Consider the following 22780-nt stretch of genomic DNA (forward strand, 5'->3'; position numbering starts at 1 on the left):
GGGTAAAGTGCTCCAGCACAAGCTCTGGTTTTCTAAAAATTAGAAAAAAGTGTCCCAACTCAAGGTTCGTGCCCAAGCTGAGCTTCTGAAGCTATTGCCTCTCCACCACTAGGATCTATCACTCTTTAGTGTTACCTATTTCCTTTTCTGCCTTTGCTTACGTTACTACAACTCTTCCTCTGTGCCTCTAATTTGCTGCCTTCATAGTGGTCTTCTATCTTGCACCAATTATGGGGTAAGATCCTGGTGTGACTTCATCTGAAATAATATGTACATAACTGGTCTTATCTAAGGAAGGATATGCTTGGGATAGAACGAGTATAGCACAATTCATTAGATTGATTCCCAGATGGTGGGTTTGTCATAGAACATAAGACACAGAACAGTTGCAAGCCCTTCAGCCCACCAGGCCCGTGCAAACCATGATGCCAATCTAAACCAATCCCATTTGCCTGAAGGTGGCTAATATTCCTCTATTCCCTGTCTGTTCACACGTCTTCTAAATTACTCTTAAATGTTGCTATAAGAAAATTGTTCTAGAAGGTAGTTGGCCGGGGCGGGTCCAAGAGGTGGGAGAAGGGGTCATCACTGGGGGGTGAGGACTCCTTCCCATGGAAAAAGGCTCGGAGGTGGAGGCGACGGATGTTCTAGTGAGGATAGTCTTCTAGTGACTCTGAAGAAGGGTCTCGACCCGAAACGTCACCCATTCCTTCTCTTCTGAGATGCTGCCTGACCCGCCGAGTTACTCCAGCATTTTGTGAAATAAATACCTTAAATGTTGCTATCATATCTGCTTCTACCACTTCCCTTGGCAGTGCATTCCAGGCACCCATCATCCTCTGTGTATAAAAACATGCCTTTCAAATCTCTTTTAAACACTGCCCACTCATCTTAAACCTATGCCCACTAGTATATGACATTTCCACCCTGGGAAATAGACTATCTAACCTATCTTTGCCTTTAATAATTTTACAAGTAGTGGCCTCTCAGCCTGTGGTACTCCAGAGAAAATAATTTGTTTTTCCAACTTCTTATAATTAACACACTACAATCCAAGCAACATCCTGATGAACCTCTACTTCACCCTCTCCAAACCTCCACATTCTTCCTATATCGAGGCAACCAGCACTGCACACAATACTCTAAATGTAGCCTAACCAAAGTTCTACAGAGCTGCAATGACTCTCCGTCTTTTACAGTCAATGCCCCAATTGATCATGAGGAGAGATTAAACAGACTATTACATTTAGAAGACCAAGAGATCATCTAATTGAAACATATAAAGTTCTTACATTCTTGACAGGGCAATTGCTAAATTGATTTTTTCAACGTTCGGGAAGAGTAGAACCAGGAAACAAACCAAAATAAGAGGATTGCCAGTCAGGACAGAGATGAAAAGATTTTTGATAGAGATTTAAAAGGAAGTGAATTTTTGGAAATCTCTACTTAACGGTACCATTGGAGGCCCAATTGTTGAGCACATTCAAGACAGAGATCAATATTTTTTTTAGTTATTAATGAAATTAAGGGAAATGGCATTGGTGCAGGAAAGAGGCCCTGGAAATATGGATCAGCCATGATCTTATTGAATGGTTGAGCAGGCACAACAGGTGACCTACTCTGGCTTCTTTCTACATTTCTATGTTCTGAAACTGCACAAAATCCCAGGAATTGGTTATCTTTAGCCAACCAAACTACTCGCACTTTGGGACTGCTGAAATCAATCATAAAAACATAGAAAATAGGTGCAGGAGGAGGCCATTTGGCCCTTCGAACCAGCACTGCCATTCATTGTGATCATGGCTGATCATCCATAATCAGTAACCTGTGCCTGCCTTCTCCCCATATCCCTTCATTCCACTAGCCCGTAGAGCTCTATCTAACTCTCTTTTAAATTCATCCAATGAATTGGCCTCCACTGCCCTCTGTGGCAGAGAATTCCACAAATTCACAACTCTCAGGGTGAAAAAGTTTCTTCTCACCTCAGTTTTAAATGGCCTCCCCTTTATTCTTAGACTGTGGCCCCTGGTTCTGGACTCCCCCAACATTGGGAACATTTTTCCTGCATCTAGCTTGTCCAGTCCTTTTATAATTTTATACGTCTCTATAAGATCCCCTCTCATCCTTCTAAACTCCAGTGAATACAAGCTCAATCTTTCCAATCTTTCCTCACATGACAGTCCCGCCATCCCGGGGATTAACCTTGTTATGCTGCACTGCCTCAATAGCAAAGATGTCCTTCCTCAAATTAGGAGACCAAAACTGCACGCAATACTCCAGATGTGGTCTCACCAGGGCCCCTATACAACTGCAGAAGGACCTCTTTACTCCTATACTCAAATCCTCTCGTTGTGAAGGCCAACATGCCATTAGCTTTCTTCACTGCCTGCTGTACCTGCACGCTGAAATCTTCTGAATGCTACCAGCTTGGCTCTTCTCTTTGATCCTGCAGAATGATCAGTTCTAATACTTTCCAGACTGTTAAATAACCTTCCCACAAATATCATATTCTACAAAGTCTTCCAGATTCAACTTCTTTAAAAAATCTTGAGTTTGTGGAATGTGGTGCTATTCAAAGTAAGCTCAAGCAAAAAAATATCTCCAGTTTAAACCATCTTTATTTTTTTAAACAATGGTTCCCAAATTGAATTTCTTCCAAGACGATTTACAGGCAAAGGAAGAATTAACTATTTTAATTAGATTTATATCATCCTTCAATGGCATTGAACAATAGACAAATTTGCCATTTTACAAGGGTCTCAGGTGTCCCATCATTCACACATTAATCAAGATTACAATGGCATGAACATTGAAGTTTCTAATTTCATTAAACCTTCCGCTTCTCATTTACCCATTCCCTCCTCGCTCCTCTCCAACATGCTCACACCTATCTTTTCACTCCCCCTGCCCTGTCACCGAGTTTATTTCCTCTCGTCCATTTGCTCATCTCCCACGCCTGCCTAATTCAAGTCCCATATTTTCATTTTTATTACCCGATCCCTCCAATTCTCTTCCACCCACTGCTCTCTCTCTGGTTCTACATTTCACTCCCCATCTTCCTTCTTATCAGAACCCTTTTGTCTCCTTATCACCTCCAGTCTTGGTTATTATCTCCACTCATCTGAATCCATCTATCACTTGCCAGTTTTTGCCCCATCCCTTCCCTTCGTCTATCTCTCCCAGTTTTTCTCCATCAGTCTGAAGAAGGGTCTCGATCCGTAACATCATCTGCCCTTGACCCACTGCAGATGCTGCCTGACCTGCTGAGTTCCTCCGGCACCTTGTTTTTGCTCAAGATCTAAATTCCGCAGGCCCCTGTGTCTCCATTACTCAAGATTATCCCCACTCCTATATCATGCGTATCTCTTTCCTTCCTGCACTCTCTTCCTCTTTGACTTCCAGGATACATGACTTACTTCCTCTCTTCCTTCTCCACAGCATCAATGGGTTTCCCCACAGAAGATTCTCTCACTCTCACTGGCCTCCCTCAATGGCATTTGGTTATTGCAATGTGTGATTAGAAAGTACAAAGCAATTCAACTGGACATACACTATTCGTGATGGATCACATTATTGTGAAAGTTAATTAAGGTGGTTTACCTCGTATGTCGTGATGCTGAAACCGTACATTGCATTTCCTTGTGTTTCTTCCTCCTGGGGAGGGAAAACATTGTACTCACCACTTCACTCTAAAAAGGCTAACAGAAAATATCATGCAAAATAAACAGTGTACCATAATATTTAATTACCAACAATCACAACATGTAAACCTAAGCAAGTTTGAGGACCACAGATACTTCTGATATCAACATAACCCAAAGACTCCAGCTGGATTGCAATCAGCAGCATAACTGCAGGTCAATTTTCCCCAAGTTCCTTGAGCTGATAGTGATTTACTTAGTGTGGAAATGTATTATAACAGAACTTTATTGTCATTCGGTATAAATACCGAACGAAATTTCAGCAGTCACAAGACACAGCAAAAAAGAAAAGAACACAGGACACACGACCCCAACACCAACATCCATCACAGTGACTCCAAACACCCCCTCACTGTGATGGAGGGCAACAAAACTTCCACTCTCTTCCCCCCCGCGCCCACGGACAGGCAGCTCGACCCCTACCGAGGCAACGGACACGCACAGCCTCAGCACAGAGATCTAAACATCATTCTAGTTTTCAGAAATGTCTAATAATCCAGAATTGGTCTAAGGTTTTCTACATTTTGCAGCATAATTTCTACCCTCTTCTAGACATGGAGGCTAGAAATTATTTTGTTTCAAACTGTCGACAGATCAATGATTACCATTTTCTGATTTCAAAAAGTAGGCTGCATGTATCTGTATGGAACGTGCACTCCAGTCTGCTTTATTATTTATCTTCAACACTAAAAGATCCAGTTTTAGATCCAGTAATCCAAGCTTTCTATATTTATAACACAACTTCCCTATTTCTAGATATGAAGGTCAGTATTGCATTAGCCTTTTAATTATTTTCCGTATCTAACCATGGCATTTTATTGATCTACGTACGTAAATTCCCAGGTCTTTACGGAGTTCCATTGCTTTTTCTATGTGGAAAGTGGATTGTTTTTACTCTTTAGGTTCAAAGCAGATGATTCTATCTTTTCCCATATTTAAGACAATTGCCAGATTTTTGCTCGTTCACTCAATCTTTTTGTATTCAGATGCATCATGTAAACCCAAGTGAATTTCAACGCATCTGTCTGTGGTATTTGAACAGCATCTTATTATATCTTGAGGATTTAACATTGAATGCATGGCAGCAGGCAGGCAAGGGAGGGTAATGCCTCCAGTGCCTTCAAGGTTGGCTGCAAGAGACGCCCCAGGGACACAAAGATGGCCAGACCGGCCGACCAGACTTAGAATAATGGCTCCAAAAATGGCGACACCCTCATGTATAACATATGCAAAAAGAATTTCACTGTGCAGTTGCAGATGTGATAAATAAAGCACTATTGAAATATTGAATGTGTAACACGATGATACAGGCTTTACTCCAGTACTTAAAGAGCTGTAGTGAAGACAGACAATAGACAATAGGTGCAGGAGTAGGCCATTCGGCCCTTCGAGCCAGCACCTCCATTCAATGTGATCACGGCTGATCATTCTCAATCAGTACCCCGTTCCTGCCTTCTCCCCATACCCCCTGACTCCGCTATCCTTAAGAGCTCTATCTAGCTCTCTCCTGAATGCATTCAGAGAATTGGCCTCCACTGCCTTCTTTGGAAGGGTTGTGAAGGCTTTGGAAGGGTTGGAAGGGTTGAGAGATTTGGTATTGGGCAGCAAGTGCAGAATTGAGAGCCAACCATCGAAGGATACTTTAAAGTACTGCTGAAGGTTGGAAGGAGGTAAAGATACTTTTCGTCAGTCAAGGGGGGAAGGAGCATGCTGTTGGCATCCCAGGAAATCAGCAATTGGGGCATTATGATGCTTCTCTTTCCGTGCCTCTAGTCACTTCCCCATCAATCGAATCACCATCAAGCCAGTTACCCAGGTCCTAAGTAACTTCACTCCACTTCCTGAGAGCACCTCAAGTAACTTCCACTCCACTCCTCTTTTGCCACTAGGAGTGATCAAGATTAGAGCAGTGTGCTGCATCCTGAACATCACAACATAGCAGAAAATGATGCAGGTAAAAAAGGAATTCATTAACCATCTTCAGATCAACAGAACATCAAAAGTTAGAAGAGGAGGTTGATTAATATGAGGACCATGCACCCATCACCTAACAAGCTGTGAACTTTGCTCGAACAGTAGGTGGTGGGAATACTGAAAAGTGAATCTTGCTGATTGTGATTTTGGTTTTCTCTCCACAGATGCTGCTTGACCAGCAAATATCTCCAGCATTTGCTGTTATTTCAGATTTCTTACATCAATAGTGTATTTTGATTTTCAATTAAACAGGATCCAGGGTGCTTTTATGGCTGGAAGCTTCTTTGTAGAAGAATGGGCATTGTTCCTTTAAATTGGGCTTAACTGAAACAGCAGATCAAATAAGTAGCCCATCTCTGCACACAAGACCTGGAAAAAAATCTGCCATGGGGGATGAATGGCAAGTAACACAAACATCAAGAAGGTGCCAAACAATCCTCCAACAAGGGAGAGCAACGATCTATTTTTGACAATCAATGGCATTACCATCACCAGGTCCGTCACAATCACCAGTCTGGCCAGGGGGAGTGGGTTGATGGGAGTCAAAATTAATCAGCAATTTGGTGAACCAGCCACACAATTACGGCAGCTATAGTGCAGGTCAGAGACTAGGTATTCTGTGACGAGCAATTCCCCTTCTGACACCGTGAAGTCTTTTTACAAGATACAAGGCAACAATTAGGATTGTAATGGAATAGTGCCCGCTTATCTGGAAAAATGCAGCCTCATTTTGCACCTCAGCGCAAATGCAAAGCAGAGATACCCATCGTTAGCTACAACCACAACGCCAGCTACCAAAGAAGATAAGGACAAAGGTCAATAATGCCTTCAAGTTCCACACAATCCTGACTATATTGGTTTTCCTTCAATGAATCTAAATCTTGGCAGTCCCTGTCCAATACCTTTGTGGGAGTACTTTCCCAGAAAGAATGAAGTAGTTGAAGAGGGCTCACCACCACTTCTCGGGATAATTAGGTATGGGTAGTAAGTGGTGGCCTTGCCAACATTGCCTCGATTCTGAAAAGCAAATGAATTTTTAAAAATATGTATTCACCCTTTCGTCCATCTCTTGTCAATGGGGAGAACTGTTGTAATTTTGTTCAAGTTTAGATTGCAGAATCACAGCAGCAAATGATATGTGCCTCACCATTCTTTACTGGAGGTTTCTTGACATTCTTTGATATAAGGAAATTGAATCATTAGTAATTGTTTATTAGACAATATGTATGCTTAGCCTCTAAACTAACATCCTGCACATCCATCTTCATTGTTGTACCGCAAATGAAATCAGTAAGCAGAGAGTTAGCACATGTGCAGTGAACATCTGTCGAAATTATGCAGATTACAACTATCAATAGGCAACTGTGATTTGACAAGAACACGGCCATCTTGGAACTCAAACCCAAACACAACCTCATGTGGCTGGCAATGAGTTCAGCGGCAGATATGACTAGGAGCCTCCAGCCATCACGTAGCCTGCTCCCGTCGCCCTTCCCCCATCGCCGAAAGTCTTAGGTGAAGTTTTGTGCTGCTCACAGAACGAAGACGCCTGTGCGTGCGTTGGTTTAACGTGTACTTGATGTTGCACTCCAAGAAGCACACGGTCCTTCACAAATCAATCAACTCATTCCAATGGCAAGGGAACCAAGACGATTGGAGTTGATAGATCTGCTGCAGCCTTCATAGCCGTTGAGTTCAAGATAACTTCGTCCGCCTGGTCCACCGTTGAGGTCTTGTAGGTTGGATCGTTCTTAGTCTGGACCCTCATCCTCGACCTTACCGCCATGGGTGGCCCTACCAGAATAGACAATAGACAATAAGTGCAGGCGGAGGCCATTCGGCCCTTCGAGCCAGCACCGCCATTCAATGTGATCATGGCTGATCATTCTCAATCAGTACCCCGTTCCTGCCTTCTCCCCATACCCCCTGACTCCGCTATCCTTAAGAGCTCTATCTAGCTCTCTCTTGAATGTATTCAGAGAATTGGCCTCCACTGCCTTCTGAGGCAGAGAATTCCACAGATTCACAACTCTCTGACTGAAAAAGTTTTTCCTCATCTCAGTTCTAAATGGCCTACCCCTTATTCTTAAACTGTTTAAGAAGCTAGTGCTTCCGATGGCATCGCTCTCCGAATCATGGGGGCAAGCAAGCCTCTTCACCACAACAAAGGGAACGATCCGAAGAGGTCAAGCAGCCAAAGGGATTACCAACCACTTCCAGGCTAGCTGTTGATTGACTTACAACCGTATTGACATGTGAAGTAGTTAGCATTTTTATAATTGTTTCATACGGCATCTAACAAGGAAATTGTGTGGCAGTTACATAAAGAATCATTTGCGGACTTCCATGTAAACCATCTGTTCCCAGATTGCAGATTAGTGGACATTCACCTTGCAATAGATTATGACTGGCAGAATGAGTACGGGATATGAATAGGGAGAAATATCTGGAAGAGGGAGAAGTAAAAAAGACTCTTGCACAACGCCAGATGTCCAAAGGATGTTTAGGAAACAAAACCCCAATGATGAGGAATAAATTGTAAGACATTTGCACTTCAATAATGACAACCTTGCTGTAATCTGCCACCTGATATTGCCATGCCTACCTCCTCTGAGCATGGAAAGACTACTACAGTGACATTCGATCTTCATGCATCTGATTTTTTCCCCAGACTGGAGCAAAGGATAGTTATAACTATCCATTGATTCACCAGGAAGCTCAAAGAAAAGGCTCTTTCGATTCAATGAAAGCTTAAATCTCATTCTAGGTTGTGAGGTATCTACCGCCAGAGAGAAAGTGTAGTTCTGCTGGGCATCATCATGGTTCAGTGGTCTGCAATCTGAACTGGCTGGCTTACATCTATAGATCTAGTTGGAATATGAATGCTGCCTTCCCGAGCCACACTCACACCCCCAAAGTCCAGCCTCATCCTTTGAGCGAATAGCTTGTTGGAACATCCTGCAAACTCTTCAGCATATGGTAAAAGCAGCAGTCTGAGTTTGCACAGCATAAACCTACACAATAAAATGCAGTTCCACTCAGCACTGTGCAGATCTCGCCTCTATCCTTCCCTCTGCGCACGAGCTAATAGTTGTGTATGAAATCAAGTCATAAAAGCTTTCATCTGGGCATGTTACTAACGGGCATGATGGGGTACTTAAAATGAGAATGGAGCAATGTTGCTGTGTGTGAATGGGAAAAGTAACCTGTGCACTTACACTAGGTTAAACTTGTAAATTGTTAGACAATGGGGCAATAAAGAGGTTGGATGTGAGAAGACAAAATGTGTGATGAAAGCATAATTTTTAATATTTTCAACCTTGCTTCTGGCCAAGGCCACAGCAACTGTGGCCCCAGTAACAATCAGCATCGTCAACCGATGCGATGCAGGGAAAGCCAGGGAGAGCAGAGATGCTGCCTGTCCCGCTGAGTGACTCCACCATTTTGTGTCTATCTTCGGTTTAAACCAGCACCCTGCAGTTCCTTCCTCCAGTCAATTGCTGTGTCTCACTGTGTGGCAATTGGAAGGCGTGAGTCAGTGAACTGTGATATCCCCTCATCAAGTGATGTGACACCATGATTCAAAATGAAAGGAAGGCCAAAAGCAGGTAACCCAGATGGCAATTAGCTGAACATCTATTGTTGGAAAAATGTTAGAATTGATTATTTGTTAGTCGCAAAGTAAGTGTCCCTGGGATTTGAGGTAATATATTTGCATGGAGAAGATTGGCAAAAAGCAGCAGGTAGGAATAAGGGGAACATATTCAGATTGGGCAACCTGTGACCAGTGGGGTACCACAGGGATCAGTGCTTGGGACTGCAACTGCATACAAATGTGCTGTGGCCACATTTAGCAACTGCACGAAAATAGATGGGAAAACAAGTTGTGAGAATACACATTACACAGACACTGATTGATTCGGTAAGTGGACAGAAAACTGCCATATGGAATGTAAAGTAGGAAAATGAGAGGTTGTTCTTTTTAGTGCGAAGAGCAAAACAAGAGTGTTTAAATTAAGAAAAATTACAGAAAGCTGCAGCTTAGGTTCACTAGATTAATTCCCGGAATGGCGGGACTGTCGTATGTTGAAAGGCTGGAGCGATTGGGCTTGTATACACTGGAATTTAGAAGGATGAGGGGGGATCTTATTGAAACATATAAGATAATTAGGGGATTGGACACATTAGAGGCAGATAACATGTTCCCAATGTTGGGGGAGTCCAGAACAAGGGGCCACAGTTTGAGAATAAGGGGTAGGCCATTTAGAACGGAGATGAGGAAGAACTTTTTCAGTCAGAGGGTGGTGAAGGTGTGGAATTCTCTGCCTCAGAAGGCAGTGGAGGCCAGTTCGTTGGATGCTTTCAAGAGAGAGCTGGATAGAGCTCTTAAGGATAGCGGAGTGAGGGGGTATGGGGAGAAGGCAGGAACGGGGTACTGATTGATAGTGATCAGCCATGATCGCATTGAATGGCGGTGCTGGCTCGAAGGGCTGAATGGCCTACTCCTGCACCTATTGTCTATTGTCTATTGTCAAAGGGATTTGGGGGTCACAAAACTAGCTCATAAGTGCAGCAAGTAATAGAGGGATGATGTAATGGTGGCTCTTATTTCAAGGGGTTCGGGGAGACGAAGAAGGGATGAGTACTTTGTGTAACTTTGTCGGTGCCTTTGTGGTGCCTCTTTTGTGTACTTGGTGTACAAACACAAAAACAATTCACTGTAGCTAGCTAAGTACAGGTGACAATCAAGTATCATCATCACAAAAGTAGGGAAGTCTTACTGCAACTCTGTACTGGACTGTAATTACCCAACTAAGAGATGGACAGAGTAAATCAGAACAGGTTTTTACTTTCATGGGAGAGTCCATAACTAGAGAGCATAGTCTCAAAAAAGGGGATACTCATTTAAAACTGAGACGGGGCAGAATTTGTTCTCTCAGTGGAGTGTGAATCTTTGGAACAACTTGCCACGAAGGGATGTGGATGCATCCTTGGGAATATATAAAGCCAAGTTAGATAGATTTCTAATCAATAAGATAAACAAAGGTATGGTGAAGGAGCAAGGAATGTTAGGTCAGCCATAATCCATTTGAATGATGGAGCAGGTCCGAAGAGCCGAATGTCTTATCCCTGTTCCTGTTTCTCATGTGATGCAATCTGCTTGGATAATGTGACTGCGTGGTTGACTAGATGCAGCATGGCCAAGTTGCAAGCTGAGGGTGAGAGATTTGTAGGGTACAATGGAGCATTTGTCAAATTTGAGTAATGAAATACAAGCAATATGAATTTATATCTAAACATGGTGTAATTAGATGCCTGTTGCACATGAAGATGCATTCACTATCTTGTCATTAAATGTTATGATACTACTCCCTGGTCTTTATTATTTTACGCTCTTCAGATTTTCCATCACATTATGCACCATTCTGCTGTTTTGCTCACATTGTATTCATCGGTGTACTTAACTTTACTGTATGTCTACCGATTACTCGATGAGCCTCATGTGAACAAGGAATTTCATCTCCACCTGGTGTATCTGACAAAAAACGAATCTACTTCATGGCTTGATTCCTGGGATCCAGCATCACGCTGATTCCCGGAGCCCCTGTAATAACAGGACATTGCTCCTACTTTCCACCTCCTCCACCAAAAACCTTTAAACGTGCTCAGACCTTGGTTGTGTGATTTACTGATGTTTTTCCAAGTCAGATTCACTTGTCTGTTCTATGCCAATGACTGGCATTTTACACACATCATATAACATGGGGTGCTAATGAGCATTCACTGGTGCTAATCACTCATGATATTGGCCCATTGCTAATGTTAATTACCAAATGTCTAATGCTGAAGAATGCCAAACTTATTCTAATGGAAAGCAGCATAAATTTGACATAACTCTGCAGTGAATAGGCACAAGTTAATTCCACATCACAATCCCCATAACAGTTTGCGATCAAATCTTTTCCTTAATATTCCACACAACTATGGATCGATCGAAGGAGATACGCTGGAAAGTATTATTCATTCATGGAATGTGACAATTCCTCGCAAGTGTCGGATTTTAATGGCCAAATCTAATTGCCCTGAAGTGGTCTGCTTTGTTGATTTCACATGGTGAAGCTATTCTCAATGCCTGCATCTGGATTTCCATAGATTTTGATCCAGTGACAAACCAAACATAAGGATGAGATTTTAAGTCGACACGAAGCAAGTCACAGAGTTGGTGGCATATTCATGTGTCCGCTGCCCTTATCCTTTGGTAGAAGATTGGAGAGGTTGCTCAAAAACATCTTGGAAATAGAATACATTTTAACTATGAAGTTGGGGATAGAAGGTGCCAATCAAAATCAATTCTGAAGAAAGGTTATTCAGACAGGACATAAACTTTATTTTTCCTCTTTCACAGATTTTGCTTGGCTGTCCAGGATTTCTGATTTTATTCGAGCTGCACTCATTCAGGCAAGTGGAGAGTATTCCATTAATTTCTGATGTGTCTTGTAGAGTATTGGAACACCTTTAGAAAATCAGTTGAAAAGCCACTTGCCCTGGAACAGACAGAAGATCATGAGTGAAGCAGCTCAAGGTGAATAGGTAAATGACACCCTATGACTGAGGTGATTGGTAACCAGCAACCTTGACTGTCTTGATTTATTCTAAGCATGACATCAGGCAGAATAATCTTCACTAATTCACAGCTGCTTGTTGTCAAAGAGTGCCCAGGACAACCTCTTCATCCCTGAAATTCAGCTCTTTTTCCATGTTCATTCAAAGGTTGGAAAAACTTTTGGACCAAGCAAACGGATTACTAATAAGTAGAGCCAGGATGTTTAGGCCCTAAAAATCTCTGAAATAGGCAGGTAATAGACATAATAAAATTACAAAAAAGGCACGAAAAAGGCATTTATTGACAAAAAAAGGCATAAAAGGCATGTATTTCCACCACCAAAATATGGTTTTATATGATAATATAAAGGTATACTACATTAAATGACCAAAGTTGCCTGGTTGCGCATAATTACTAGTATTTTATTCAAATTATCTGGTATTAAACTATGCCGTCTGCCAGACAGAATATGCTTCAGTTCTGAAAAACATATAAGATAATTAGGGGATTGGACACATTAGAGGCAGATAACATGTTCCCAATGTTGGGGGAGTCCAGAACAAGGGGCCACAGTTTGAGAATAAGGGGTAGGCCATTTAGAACGGAGATGAGGAAGAACTTTTTCAGTCAGAGGGTGGTGAAGGTGTGGAATTCTCTGCCTCAGAAGGCAGTGGAGGCCAGTTCGTTGGATGCTTTCAAGAGAGAGCTGGATAGAGCTCTTAAGGATAGCGGAGTGAGGGGGTATGGGGAGAAGGCAGGAACGGGGTACTGATTGATAGTGATCAGCCATGATCGCATTGAATGGCGGTGCTGGCTCGAAGGGCTGAATGGCCTACTCCTGCACCTATTGTCTATTGTCTATTGTCTATTACCCCAGCTGAGGTTACTGGTGCATACCCGAAACAAGCTGCAAACCCTATATTCATATCGATGTACTCCTTTGATTGTTGACCTGCCTCCAGTGTACCGATGACCACATTGGCAACATATCTCCCCACAGCATCAGTTGTCTCGTCTATTGAGATCCATATGTTGTTGCATGCAACTTCATCTCTAATTTTCTGCACAACAATGTTGAAGTTGCTGTCAACATAATTTTTCCGTAATGATGACTCGCTCGGTTTATGTTCCTCTGTGTGTTTCTCCAAAAAACCTCTGAGAGATTTGTTTTCCAATTTCTACAGTGGAATTCCAGCATCAATGTACAAATCATTCGAAAACTCAAATTTGCGACTGGAGCCAGCAGTAAATGTAGTGAGGAGACAAGTTTACGTATTTCCAACCTTCAGTTTCTCTGCCGCCAACTTGTGTTTAGCTGTCTGTACATGCTGGGAGACGAAATATTTCTTATCGTGATTTGCTGCTTTCTCACATTCTTTGCAAAACAGCACACAGTTGTCTGTAGAGAATATATCACTCCCGTACACTCTCACCAAATCGTTCAGTTTTTTTACAAGGTGTTGACTTGACTTTAGGCATTTTGACGCTTGCAAGGGTAGATCCTACAGGAGCGGGGATGCAGACCTCTACAGGCAGGCCAAGTACAAGCTGAGAAGATGAATCAGAGCTGCCAAGGAAAGTTAGGGAGCAACTCTGAGAAGTTGAGGAACAAGTTCTCAGCTAATGACTATCTTCAGTTTGGAAGGGCTTGCAAGAAATCACAAGCTACAAGAGGAAACCCCCCCCGCTCCTTGGACAATGGTCAGCTGACCAACGACCTGAACGAGTTCTACTGCAGGTTCGATAAACAGAAACTTAACCCTGGTACCCCCTCCTCCTTCCCCAACACTTCACACCTACTCACAGCCTGACTCCAGTTTGAAAAGACTGGACCCTTCCCCACCCACCCCTCTCCAATCACCCACTTACAGCCTGACTGCAAAAGACTGGGGCCTCGTCCACGACCCACGAATGAACGACCGACGGTGGCGCCCCAGGTTTTGCCCCGGTGGTGGAAATTTCTTGTAAGTTATGTTAACACGCCAAAAAAAAGGCTGATTTAGGCACTTGATCGTGAAAAGGGCATTATCTTGCTGAAATCATCAAAAAAGGCATAAAAAGGCACATGCCATTTATGCCAAATTCCTGGCTCTACTAATAAGTATAGTAATGCAAATGTCTAATGCTGAAGAATGCCAAACTTATTCTAATGAAAAGCAGCATAAATTTGGCATAACTGTCTGCAGTGACTAGGCACAAGTTAATTCCACATCACAATCCCCATGACAGTTTGCGATGAAATCTTTGAAGATTTGAAGACCATACTGATCATTTTCAATTTACTAATTTAAAATAGAATGACGGGGTTTTTGTGGATGGGATATCGAACATAGAACGGTGCAGCAATGGAAGAGGCCCTTCAGCCCCACAATGTATGCGCCAAACATGATGCCAAGATGAACTCTTATCTGCTTGCACATAATTCATATTCCACCATTCCTTGCACATCCATATCCACAGCTCTTAAATGCTACTACTGTATCTGCCTCCACCACCACCCCAACCATCACATTCCAGACCTTAAAACCCTGTGTAAAAAAAACTACCCCGCACATCTGCTTTAAACTTTGCCCCTCTCACCTTAAAGTGATGCCCTCTGGTCTTTGACATTACCACCCTTGGGGAAAAGGTTCTAACTGTCTACCCTATCAAGGCCTCATACCCGGATAGTTTTCACAATGTTTGGGTACATGCTCGTGTTTCAGCTACACTGAAACAGCATGGCTAGACATTTGGCTCCTTGTATCTCCAGAAAACAAGCCATTAGCATTACAGTAATTCAATTTTTTCAAATTGCTGAAAATCGAAAATAAAACTGAAAATGTTGAAAGCACTCAGCAGATCAGGCTGCATCTGTGGAAAGAGAAATAGAATGAACGTCTTAAATTGAAGATTATTCTTCAGAACTGATTTCTAGTTATCCATTGTGACAATGGGCGTGGGTGGAAAGGGTGGTGCAGACCTTTAGATTCCTAGGAGTCCTCATACCGGAGGACCTCTCCTGGCCGGCCAACACCACTGCAACTGTCAAGAGAGCACAACAGAGACTCCATTTGCTGAGAGTGCTCAGGAGGCACAACATAAGGAAGAAGCTGCTGGTGGCCTTCTATCGGGCGACTATTGAGAGTCTACTGACATACTGCATGTCAGCGTGGTATGCCAGCCGCTCTGCAGCAAATAAGGAAACGCTCCAAAGAGTGGTAAAAACAGCAGAGAGAATCACCGGCTGCCCACTGCCCCCTATGGAGGGTATTGCCACCTCACGCCACCTCAGCAGAGCCACTAACATCATTAAAGATTCCACACACCCCGGTCACCACCTGTTTGAACTGTTGCCCTCTGGCTGGCGTTACAGGTCAGCCAAAACATGCACCTCCAGACTAAGAGACAGTTTCTTCCCCAAAGCAATCCGCACACTCAATATGAAAAAACACTGAGTATTACTCATGCGGCACTCTTACATGCTGCTACCTATCTCGCATTTTACCTTACTATCAACCTTGTTTAGTGATATATTGCAATAGTGATTATTTATTTATCTTAATCCCTTGTTAAATAACATTGTTCTTAAATTGTGTCTTGTGCTTCTATGTTAGTATATTATGCACCAATGGAGTGGCAATAATAATTTTGTTGTATGCAGTGCTTTCAACGACAAATAAAGGCATTCATTCATTCAAAGGGCCTTTGATCCAAAACATTAACTCTATTTCTCTTCCCATAGATGCTGCCTGAACTGTTTCGGATTTCCAGTACTCTGGTTTTATTTCAGCAATTACTCAATTTCCCCGACTCATAGCTTATAATCAGTCATTTTTGATAATGTGTAAATTAATTCAATTGAAGAGAATAAGACCACGAGGTAAAGATGGATTCCTTCTCTCGCTGAAAATTATTTTTAAATATTCCTATTTTTAAAAAAATATTTTTTCCGGCTCCCCTTTAAAGAATTCAGTCATAAACATTTAATAAACATGAGATACTGCGATCTTTAAACTTAAGCTTCAAATCAAACACCAACCTTTTCTCTTATGAAAGCCAAGCTCAATTTCCACACCAAAATCTTCTTGAAACCTGGATTAAAAAATTGCAGCGCTTATTGTAAGTACATTCCACACTCTCGACACTCCAATACGAAGTCATCATAGATTTTGCATTAAGAAAATAATCCAATGGTACAGTTATTTGTATTAATGAGATGATATACCAATAAATCCAGTTTTTAAACATAACATTTCTGCATGATTTAGCTGGCATTAAGGCTTATTTCACTTTATTGAGATTGCCAACACACTAAATATAATGAATATTGCAGAAAAATTGTTGCAAGGTACTTTGGTTTTAATGGTCTTCATAAAGGTATCGAAGATTATGTAAATTTACAAATGTAGGTGAATAGAATAATGTCCCTTAAAGCCATGAATTTGATGAATTCTGGAGCCTTAAAGAACACCAGAGGTCAGCACAGCCTCCACATGCAGAGCAAGTAGACCATAATAATCAATCCACATGCAATGTGTAATGCTGTTAGTACAGTATTTTCTTGTACCTTTATCCTCCAATCTATTTTCCATTATTAACCTTGCACAGTTCAGTGTAATATAAAGAAACACAAAGGGTCCCCCAACTAACATTTAAAGGAAGCATCAAATATTTATCAGTTCATTGAGGATTTTTTTTTCATCTGATGGTGCAATTCCTTGAGGTTTGGCTAATTCCTGTAGCTGGTAATAGGTTCAAATCCGTACTGATCTTGATATAGCAGGTGCTAAACCACTCTTCTCAATTGAATACATTTTCACATGCACCATAAATGATTGGATTAGTAAATAGATTTAGGTTTCTGTTTATTATTGCCATGTGTACTGATGTAGAAAGTGAAAAACTATGTGTTGCCTTATATCCAACCAGATCAGATAATACTATACATAAATACAATGTGTAGTGTAAGAAAATAACTGCAGATGCTGGTACAAATCGAAGGTATTTATTCACAAAATGCTGTAGTAACTCAGCAGGTCAGGCAGCATCTCAGGAGAGAAGGAATGGGTGACGTTTCGGGTCGAGAAGAAGGGTCTCGACCCTGAAACGTCACCCATTCCTTCTCTCCTGAGATGCTGCCTGGCCTGCTGAGTTACTCCAGCATTTTGTGAATAAATACATAAATACAATCGTCAAACTCAAGTATAATAGGTAGAGAAAAGCTATGGGGAAGATACAGAGTGCCTAATATAGTCCTCAGCATTGTAGCACGACAGTTCCATTGACAAATCCAATGTCCACAACGGGGTTGAGGTGAATTTGACAGTGCCCGAGGGGAAGAAGATGGTCCTGAGTCTGGTGGTATTTGCTATCAAACTTCTGTATCTTCTCCTCGACAGTAGCGGGGGTGAAGGAGGAATGATCAATACTCTGCAAGACTGGTTCTCAGCCTCTTAGCTCACTCCCTAAACACTCACAACTGTATGGATTCATTCAATTTCAAACTTTTCATTTCTACTTCTGCTGCTATCTGTTCTGACTGTCTAATCATCATGATGCGTACATTACTCATGCTCCCCCCACTTTAACATCCTGATTGCAGATGGCACTAAAATAGGTGGCGTCGTAGATTATTAAGAATTACAACAGAATTTTGATCAGCTGGGCAAGTGGACTGTGTAATGGCTAATGGAGTTTTATTCAGATAGGTGTGAGGGGTTGCACTTTAACAAGTCAAACTGGGGCAGAACCTTCACAGTGAACAGTAGGGCTTTGGCAAGTGTTGTAGAGAAAAGCAATCTAGTTCCCAGAAAGTGGAGTTGCAGGTAGATAGGATGATAAAAAAGGTTTTTGGTACACTGACATTCATCAGTCAGGGAAATGAGTACAGAAGTTGGGACGTTAAGTTACAGTTGTACAAAGCTGCACTTTGGGGTTTTGTGTTCAGTTTTGGTGACCCTCCCTGCTGCAGGAAAGAATCCATTATGCTGGAAAAATGCAGCAAAAATTGATGATGTTGGCAGGGCTCGAGGGACTGAACGTTTGCAGACAAACTTTAAATGCACAAGGGCACTAACTATTTCTTGGTCAAGCATGCAGCTGTTGTACAACAAACAAGCTGCTTGCATCTATAAATTCTGCACGTAGCACAAAATTAAACTGTTGCCTTCAATCACCTCAACTGTTGGTAGTCGATATGCATTGGAATAATCCACACATTCTTGCAGGAGCATGCCAATTTAACTCCCTTTGTTTTTCATGTAAGTATTATAATCACAGATTTCTGTTAATTGAATCTGTTGCCAGTTTAATTTTTCTTACAGTGAAAAATATCACCATTGATAACATAAGGGAAATATTTAATTTTATCGGAACCACTAAACCATCCAAGTTATAGTTAGACAAATACAAAATGACATCTTCTAAGTCCCGTCCAGAACAGGAAATAAACCTACATGTTCTCAGTTTTGTTTGCATCCCATGCTCTTTTCCATTCTCCTTTGGAGTTCTTGTGACGCGCCAACCTTTCCTGATCAATCTGTTCTCGCTCTTTCTTCCAGCGCACATATTCTGCTCTCTCACGCCCCGTCATCAACACAGTCATATCAATCGTGCCTTTTTGAGTTGAAATCACACCCTCCTGAAGCAAACAAGAAAATATTAAAAGAACATTTTAAATTAAAATAAACTATGTAATCTATATACGAAAAACTCTCGCTTGTTATCTTGTTCGTGACTGAACTTCAGCCAAAACGGTACACGATAGCGCGACAATTTTAGGCCCACCTTACTCACCATTGTCACTTTAGTGATAATGCAGGTAGTTTTATTGAAATCGGTGTTATGTTTTTAAAGTTATTCACATTTAAAAGTTTAAATCTATCTCCTAGGGAGGGAGGGGGGATGATAAGGGGGGTTGAGGGGGATGGAGTGGGGGGGTAGGGAAGAGGGGAGGGGGAAGGGAGGAGGGAGGGAGGGGGAGGTGAGGAAGGAGGGGAAGGGGAGGGGGTGGGGGAAGGGGAGGGGGTGGGGGAGAGGGGGAGGGGGAGAGGAGAGGGTGCTGCACCAATGCAGTAGAGGTTTGGGCCCAACGGGTACACTTATTGAAATCGGTGTTATATATTTAAAGTTATTCACATTTTTAAGTTTAAAAGGAGGGGAGGGGGAGGGGAGGAGGAGGGAAGGGGGGAGTGAGAGAGAAGGGAGGGGGGTGAGGAGAGAGGGGAGGGGGGGAGGACAGGGTGCTGCACAAATGCAGGAGAGGTTTGGGCCCAACGGGTACACTTGTTCTAGTTAGTCAAGTTATTTTTCTATGCTCATCAATTCCAATCATCTGTATTGGACAAAATAACATGAGTGATTTTGCACTATAACATAAGCCAATTATAAAGGAATGAAGTTTAACATACTGAGTTACCAGATAGCTTGAAAAACATCTGCTTGTAAAAGATTTGATGAATGTCTGGAATTCGTTTTTCATTTACACATGGCTCATCAATAATTGCTTCTAATCATTTAAATTAGTTTGCAAATTGCCAAGTGAGGAGTGACCACAGCACCGACCCCTGCAGAACACCACTAGTCACTGGCACCGACCAGAAAAGGCCCCCTTTATTGCCAATCATTGCCTTCTGCTATTCAGCCAACCTGCTATCTATGCTAGTATCTTCCCTCTAATTCCATGGGCTTTTATCTTGTTTAGCACATTGTCAAAGGCCTTCTGAAAATCCAGGTAAACAACATGTTTACTCTCCCTAGTCTATCCTATTTCAAAGAATTCCCACAGATTTGCCAGACAAGATCTCCCCTTAACAAAATCATTTTATCATGTGTTTCTGATTACTCGGAAATCTCATCTTTAACAATGGATCCTTAAAATCTTACCAACGACTGAAGTCAGGCTAACTGGCCTATAGTTTCCCCTATTTTGCCTTGCTCCCTTCTTAAACAGTGGAATGACATTTGTAATTTTCTAGTACTCTTGGACCACTCCTGACTCTATGGATTCTGGAAATATCACTACTAATGCCATCACAATCTCTAAAGTGACCTCTTTCAGAACCCTGGCATGGCGGCACGGTGCTGCAACGGTAGAGTTGCTGCCTTACAGCGAATGCAGCGCCGGAGACTCAGGTTCGATCCTGACTACGGGCGCCATCTATACGGAGTTTGTACGTTCTCCCCGTGACCTGCGTGGGTTTTTTCCGAGATCTTCGGTTTCCTCCCACACTCCAAAGACGTACAGGTATGTAGGTTAATTGACTGGGTAAATGTAAAAATTATCCCTAGTGTGTGTAGGATAGTGTTAATGTGCGGGGATCGCTGGGCGGCGCGGCCTCGGTGGGCCTAAGGGCCTGTTTCCGCGCTGTATCTCTAAATCTAAATTAAAAATCTAGTCCATCTGGCCCAGGTGACATCCACTTTATGACCTTTTCACTTCCCAGGCACTTACTCCTTAGTAATAGCAACTCCACTAACTTCTGCCTCCTGATGCCCTTGAATTTAAGGCACATTGCTGGTGTATACTGCTGTGCGAGTGCCCATAGCTACGTCTCGGGTTTGGAGGAAGTGGGGGGAGTCAAAGAAGAAGTTGTTGAGGGTGAGAACCAGCTCTTCTAGGCAGAGAAGACAAATACGTGATTAAGAGCAGCCAATGGTCCTGGATTTTTGTTGTCCAGTGGCTCAACCACAACAGAAGTCAACCAAGGATTCACCCAATGTCTCAATGAAAAGAACAAAATAATTTTTTACAGTATTTTATTTTAAGACAATGTGCATATTATTAAGAATATAAACATTGTATTACTGCTTTTACGAGCTGCAGTGTAATTATCATGCTTATAAATACTGCAATTCATTTTTGTAATACGGTTCCCCTTCGAATGGAGAGCAGATTAACAATGGGTTTCTGTCTGGCTATTGGTGTAGTGAGCCATGAGTCGGAAGGAATTATTGGTCCTGCTGCATTTTACCAGGGCAATTGGAAACCTAAGAACAGTAAGTTTTCATTCTCGTGTAGGCTACTAATTCTCTCTTGTTCATTCCATTGTCGGGCACGATTGTACTGGCCGAATCCTGATGGTCCCTTGGTGACTTTACTCCCATTTGGAAGGGAATGGGCTCATTAAGAGGAGTCAGCATAGCTTTGTATGCGGCAGCTTGTGTCATTAACATGATCAAATTTCCTGTGGAGGTGAGAGATGAATACAAGCTGGTGGATGTAGTCTACATGGATTTTAGTAAGACATTTGCTCACGTCCCTCATGGTCGGCTCAAACAAAAGATTAAGATGCATGTGACTCGGTCATATGGATTCAGAACTGGCTTACTGATGCAAGACTGAGGGTTGTGGTGGAAAGGTGTTATTCAGGCTGGAGGTGTGACCAGGGGGAGTTCCACGGGAATCCATGCTGGGACCTCTGAAGTTTGTCATATATAGAAAATGAAGTGGACGTAAATGAACACAGGTTGGTTTGTAAGTATGCAGGCAACACCCAAGATTGATTGAGTTATCAAAGTATATCCTGCTGTGTGCGTTGATATGCTTCCTCATAACTGTGAGGAAGCATATCAAAGTACACAGCGGGATATAGATCAGCTACAGAAATGGGGGGAGAAATTGCAGATGAAGTTTGATCCAAGCAGGCGTGAGGTGCGGCACTTTGGGAGGTTGAAATGTAAAGGGAACCCTTAACAGAATTGATGCTCAGAGAGATCTTGGGGTCCACGTCCATAGCTCCCTGAAAGTGACAATAAAAGTAGACAGAATGATAAAGAAGGAATATGGTATGCATGCCTAAATGGGTGGGGCATTGACTGTCATGGAAGTCATGCTGCAGCTTTATAGGATTTTGGTTAGGCTGCAATCGGAATATTGTGTGTACGGGAAAGACGTGGAGGCTTTTGGGGAGGGTACCAAAGAGATTTATCAGAATGATACCTAGAATAGAGGATTTAAGCAGATGCTGGACAGACATGGGTTGTTTCCTCCAGAATGTTGGAGGTTGAGGGGAGACCTAACAGTATAGAAGAAGTATTTAACTTGTTTATGATTGTGCTTAGGTACTGTATGAATTAAACTGAATTGAATGCAAAACAAAGAATTTCATTCGATCTAGCTGAACAGGATAACAAAATAACATTGAACTATTGAGGCGCGGTGGTGGAGGCAGATATAGTTGTGTTTGAGTTTTTAGACAGACACATTGATAGGGAATGGAGGGATGTGGATCATGCGCCGGCAGGTGAGATTAGTTTATCTTAGCATCATGTTGGCACAGAGAGTGTAGGCCAAATTCCTGTGCTATACTGTTCTATGTTTAATATATATCAATTGTTCAAAAATGAACTGGCAGTCCAAAATCCTAAATCTATTCAACACAGTTCTCCCTAACGTCTTGAACATAATTTTGAGATAAAGGGGCGGCACAGTGGTGCAGCTGTAGGGTTGCTGCCTTACAGCACTAGAGGCGGGTTTGATCCTGACTACGAGTGTTGTCTACACGGAGTCTGTACATTC

General features: G+C 42.3%; 1 protein-coding gene across 6 annotated transcripts in view; it reads right to left on the reverse strand.

The window, feature by feature from the left end:
* LOC144597168 (uncharacterized) overlaps positions 1–22780 on the reverse strand; it is a 140131-nt gene that overhangs the window by 46492 nt on the left and 70859 nt on the right. For all 6 annotated transcript variants that reach the window (XR_013547706.1, XM_078406146.1, XM_078406141.1 and 3 more), the window contains 3 exons: positions 18717–18901; positions 16301–16353; positions 3601–3654 (listed from right to left, as the gene is read on the reverse strand). Coding sequence is in view for 5 of the 6 variants with exons in the window: in XM_078406146.1 (XP_078262272.1) it covers positions 3601–3654; positions 16301–16353; positions 18717–18901 (292 nt within the window). In the remaining variant the exon portion in view is untranslated. The remainder of the gene's footprint in view (positions 1–3600; positions 3655–16300; positions 16354–18716; positions 18902–22780) is intronic.

This window comes from Rhinoraja longicauda, chromosome 10, assembly GCF_053455715.1.
Source record: "Rhinoraja longicauda isolate Sanriku21f chromosome 10, sRhiLon1.1, whole genome shotgun sequence".
Lineage (NCBI taxonomy): Eukaryota > Metazoa > Chordata > Chondrichthyes > Rajiformes > Arhynchobatidae > Rhinoraja > Rhinoraja longicauda.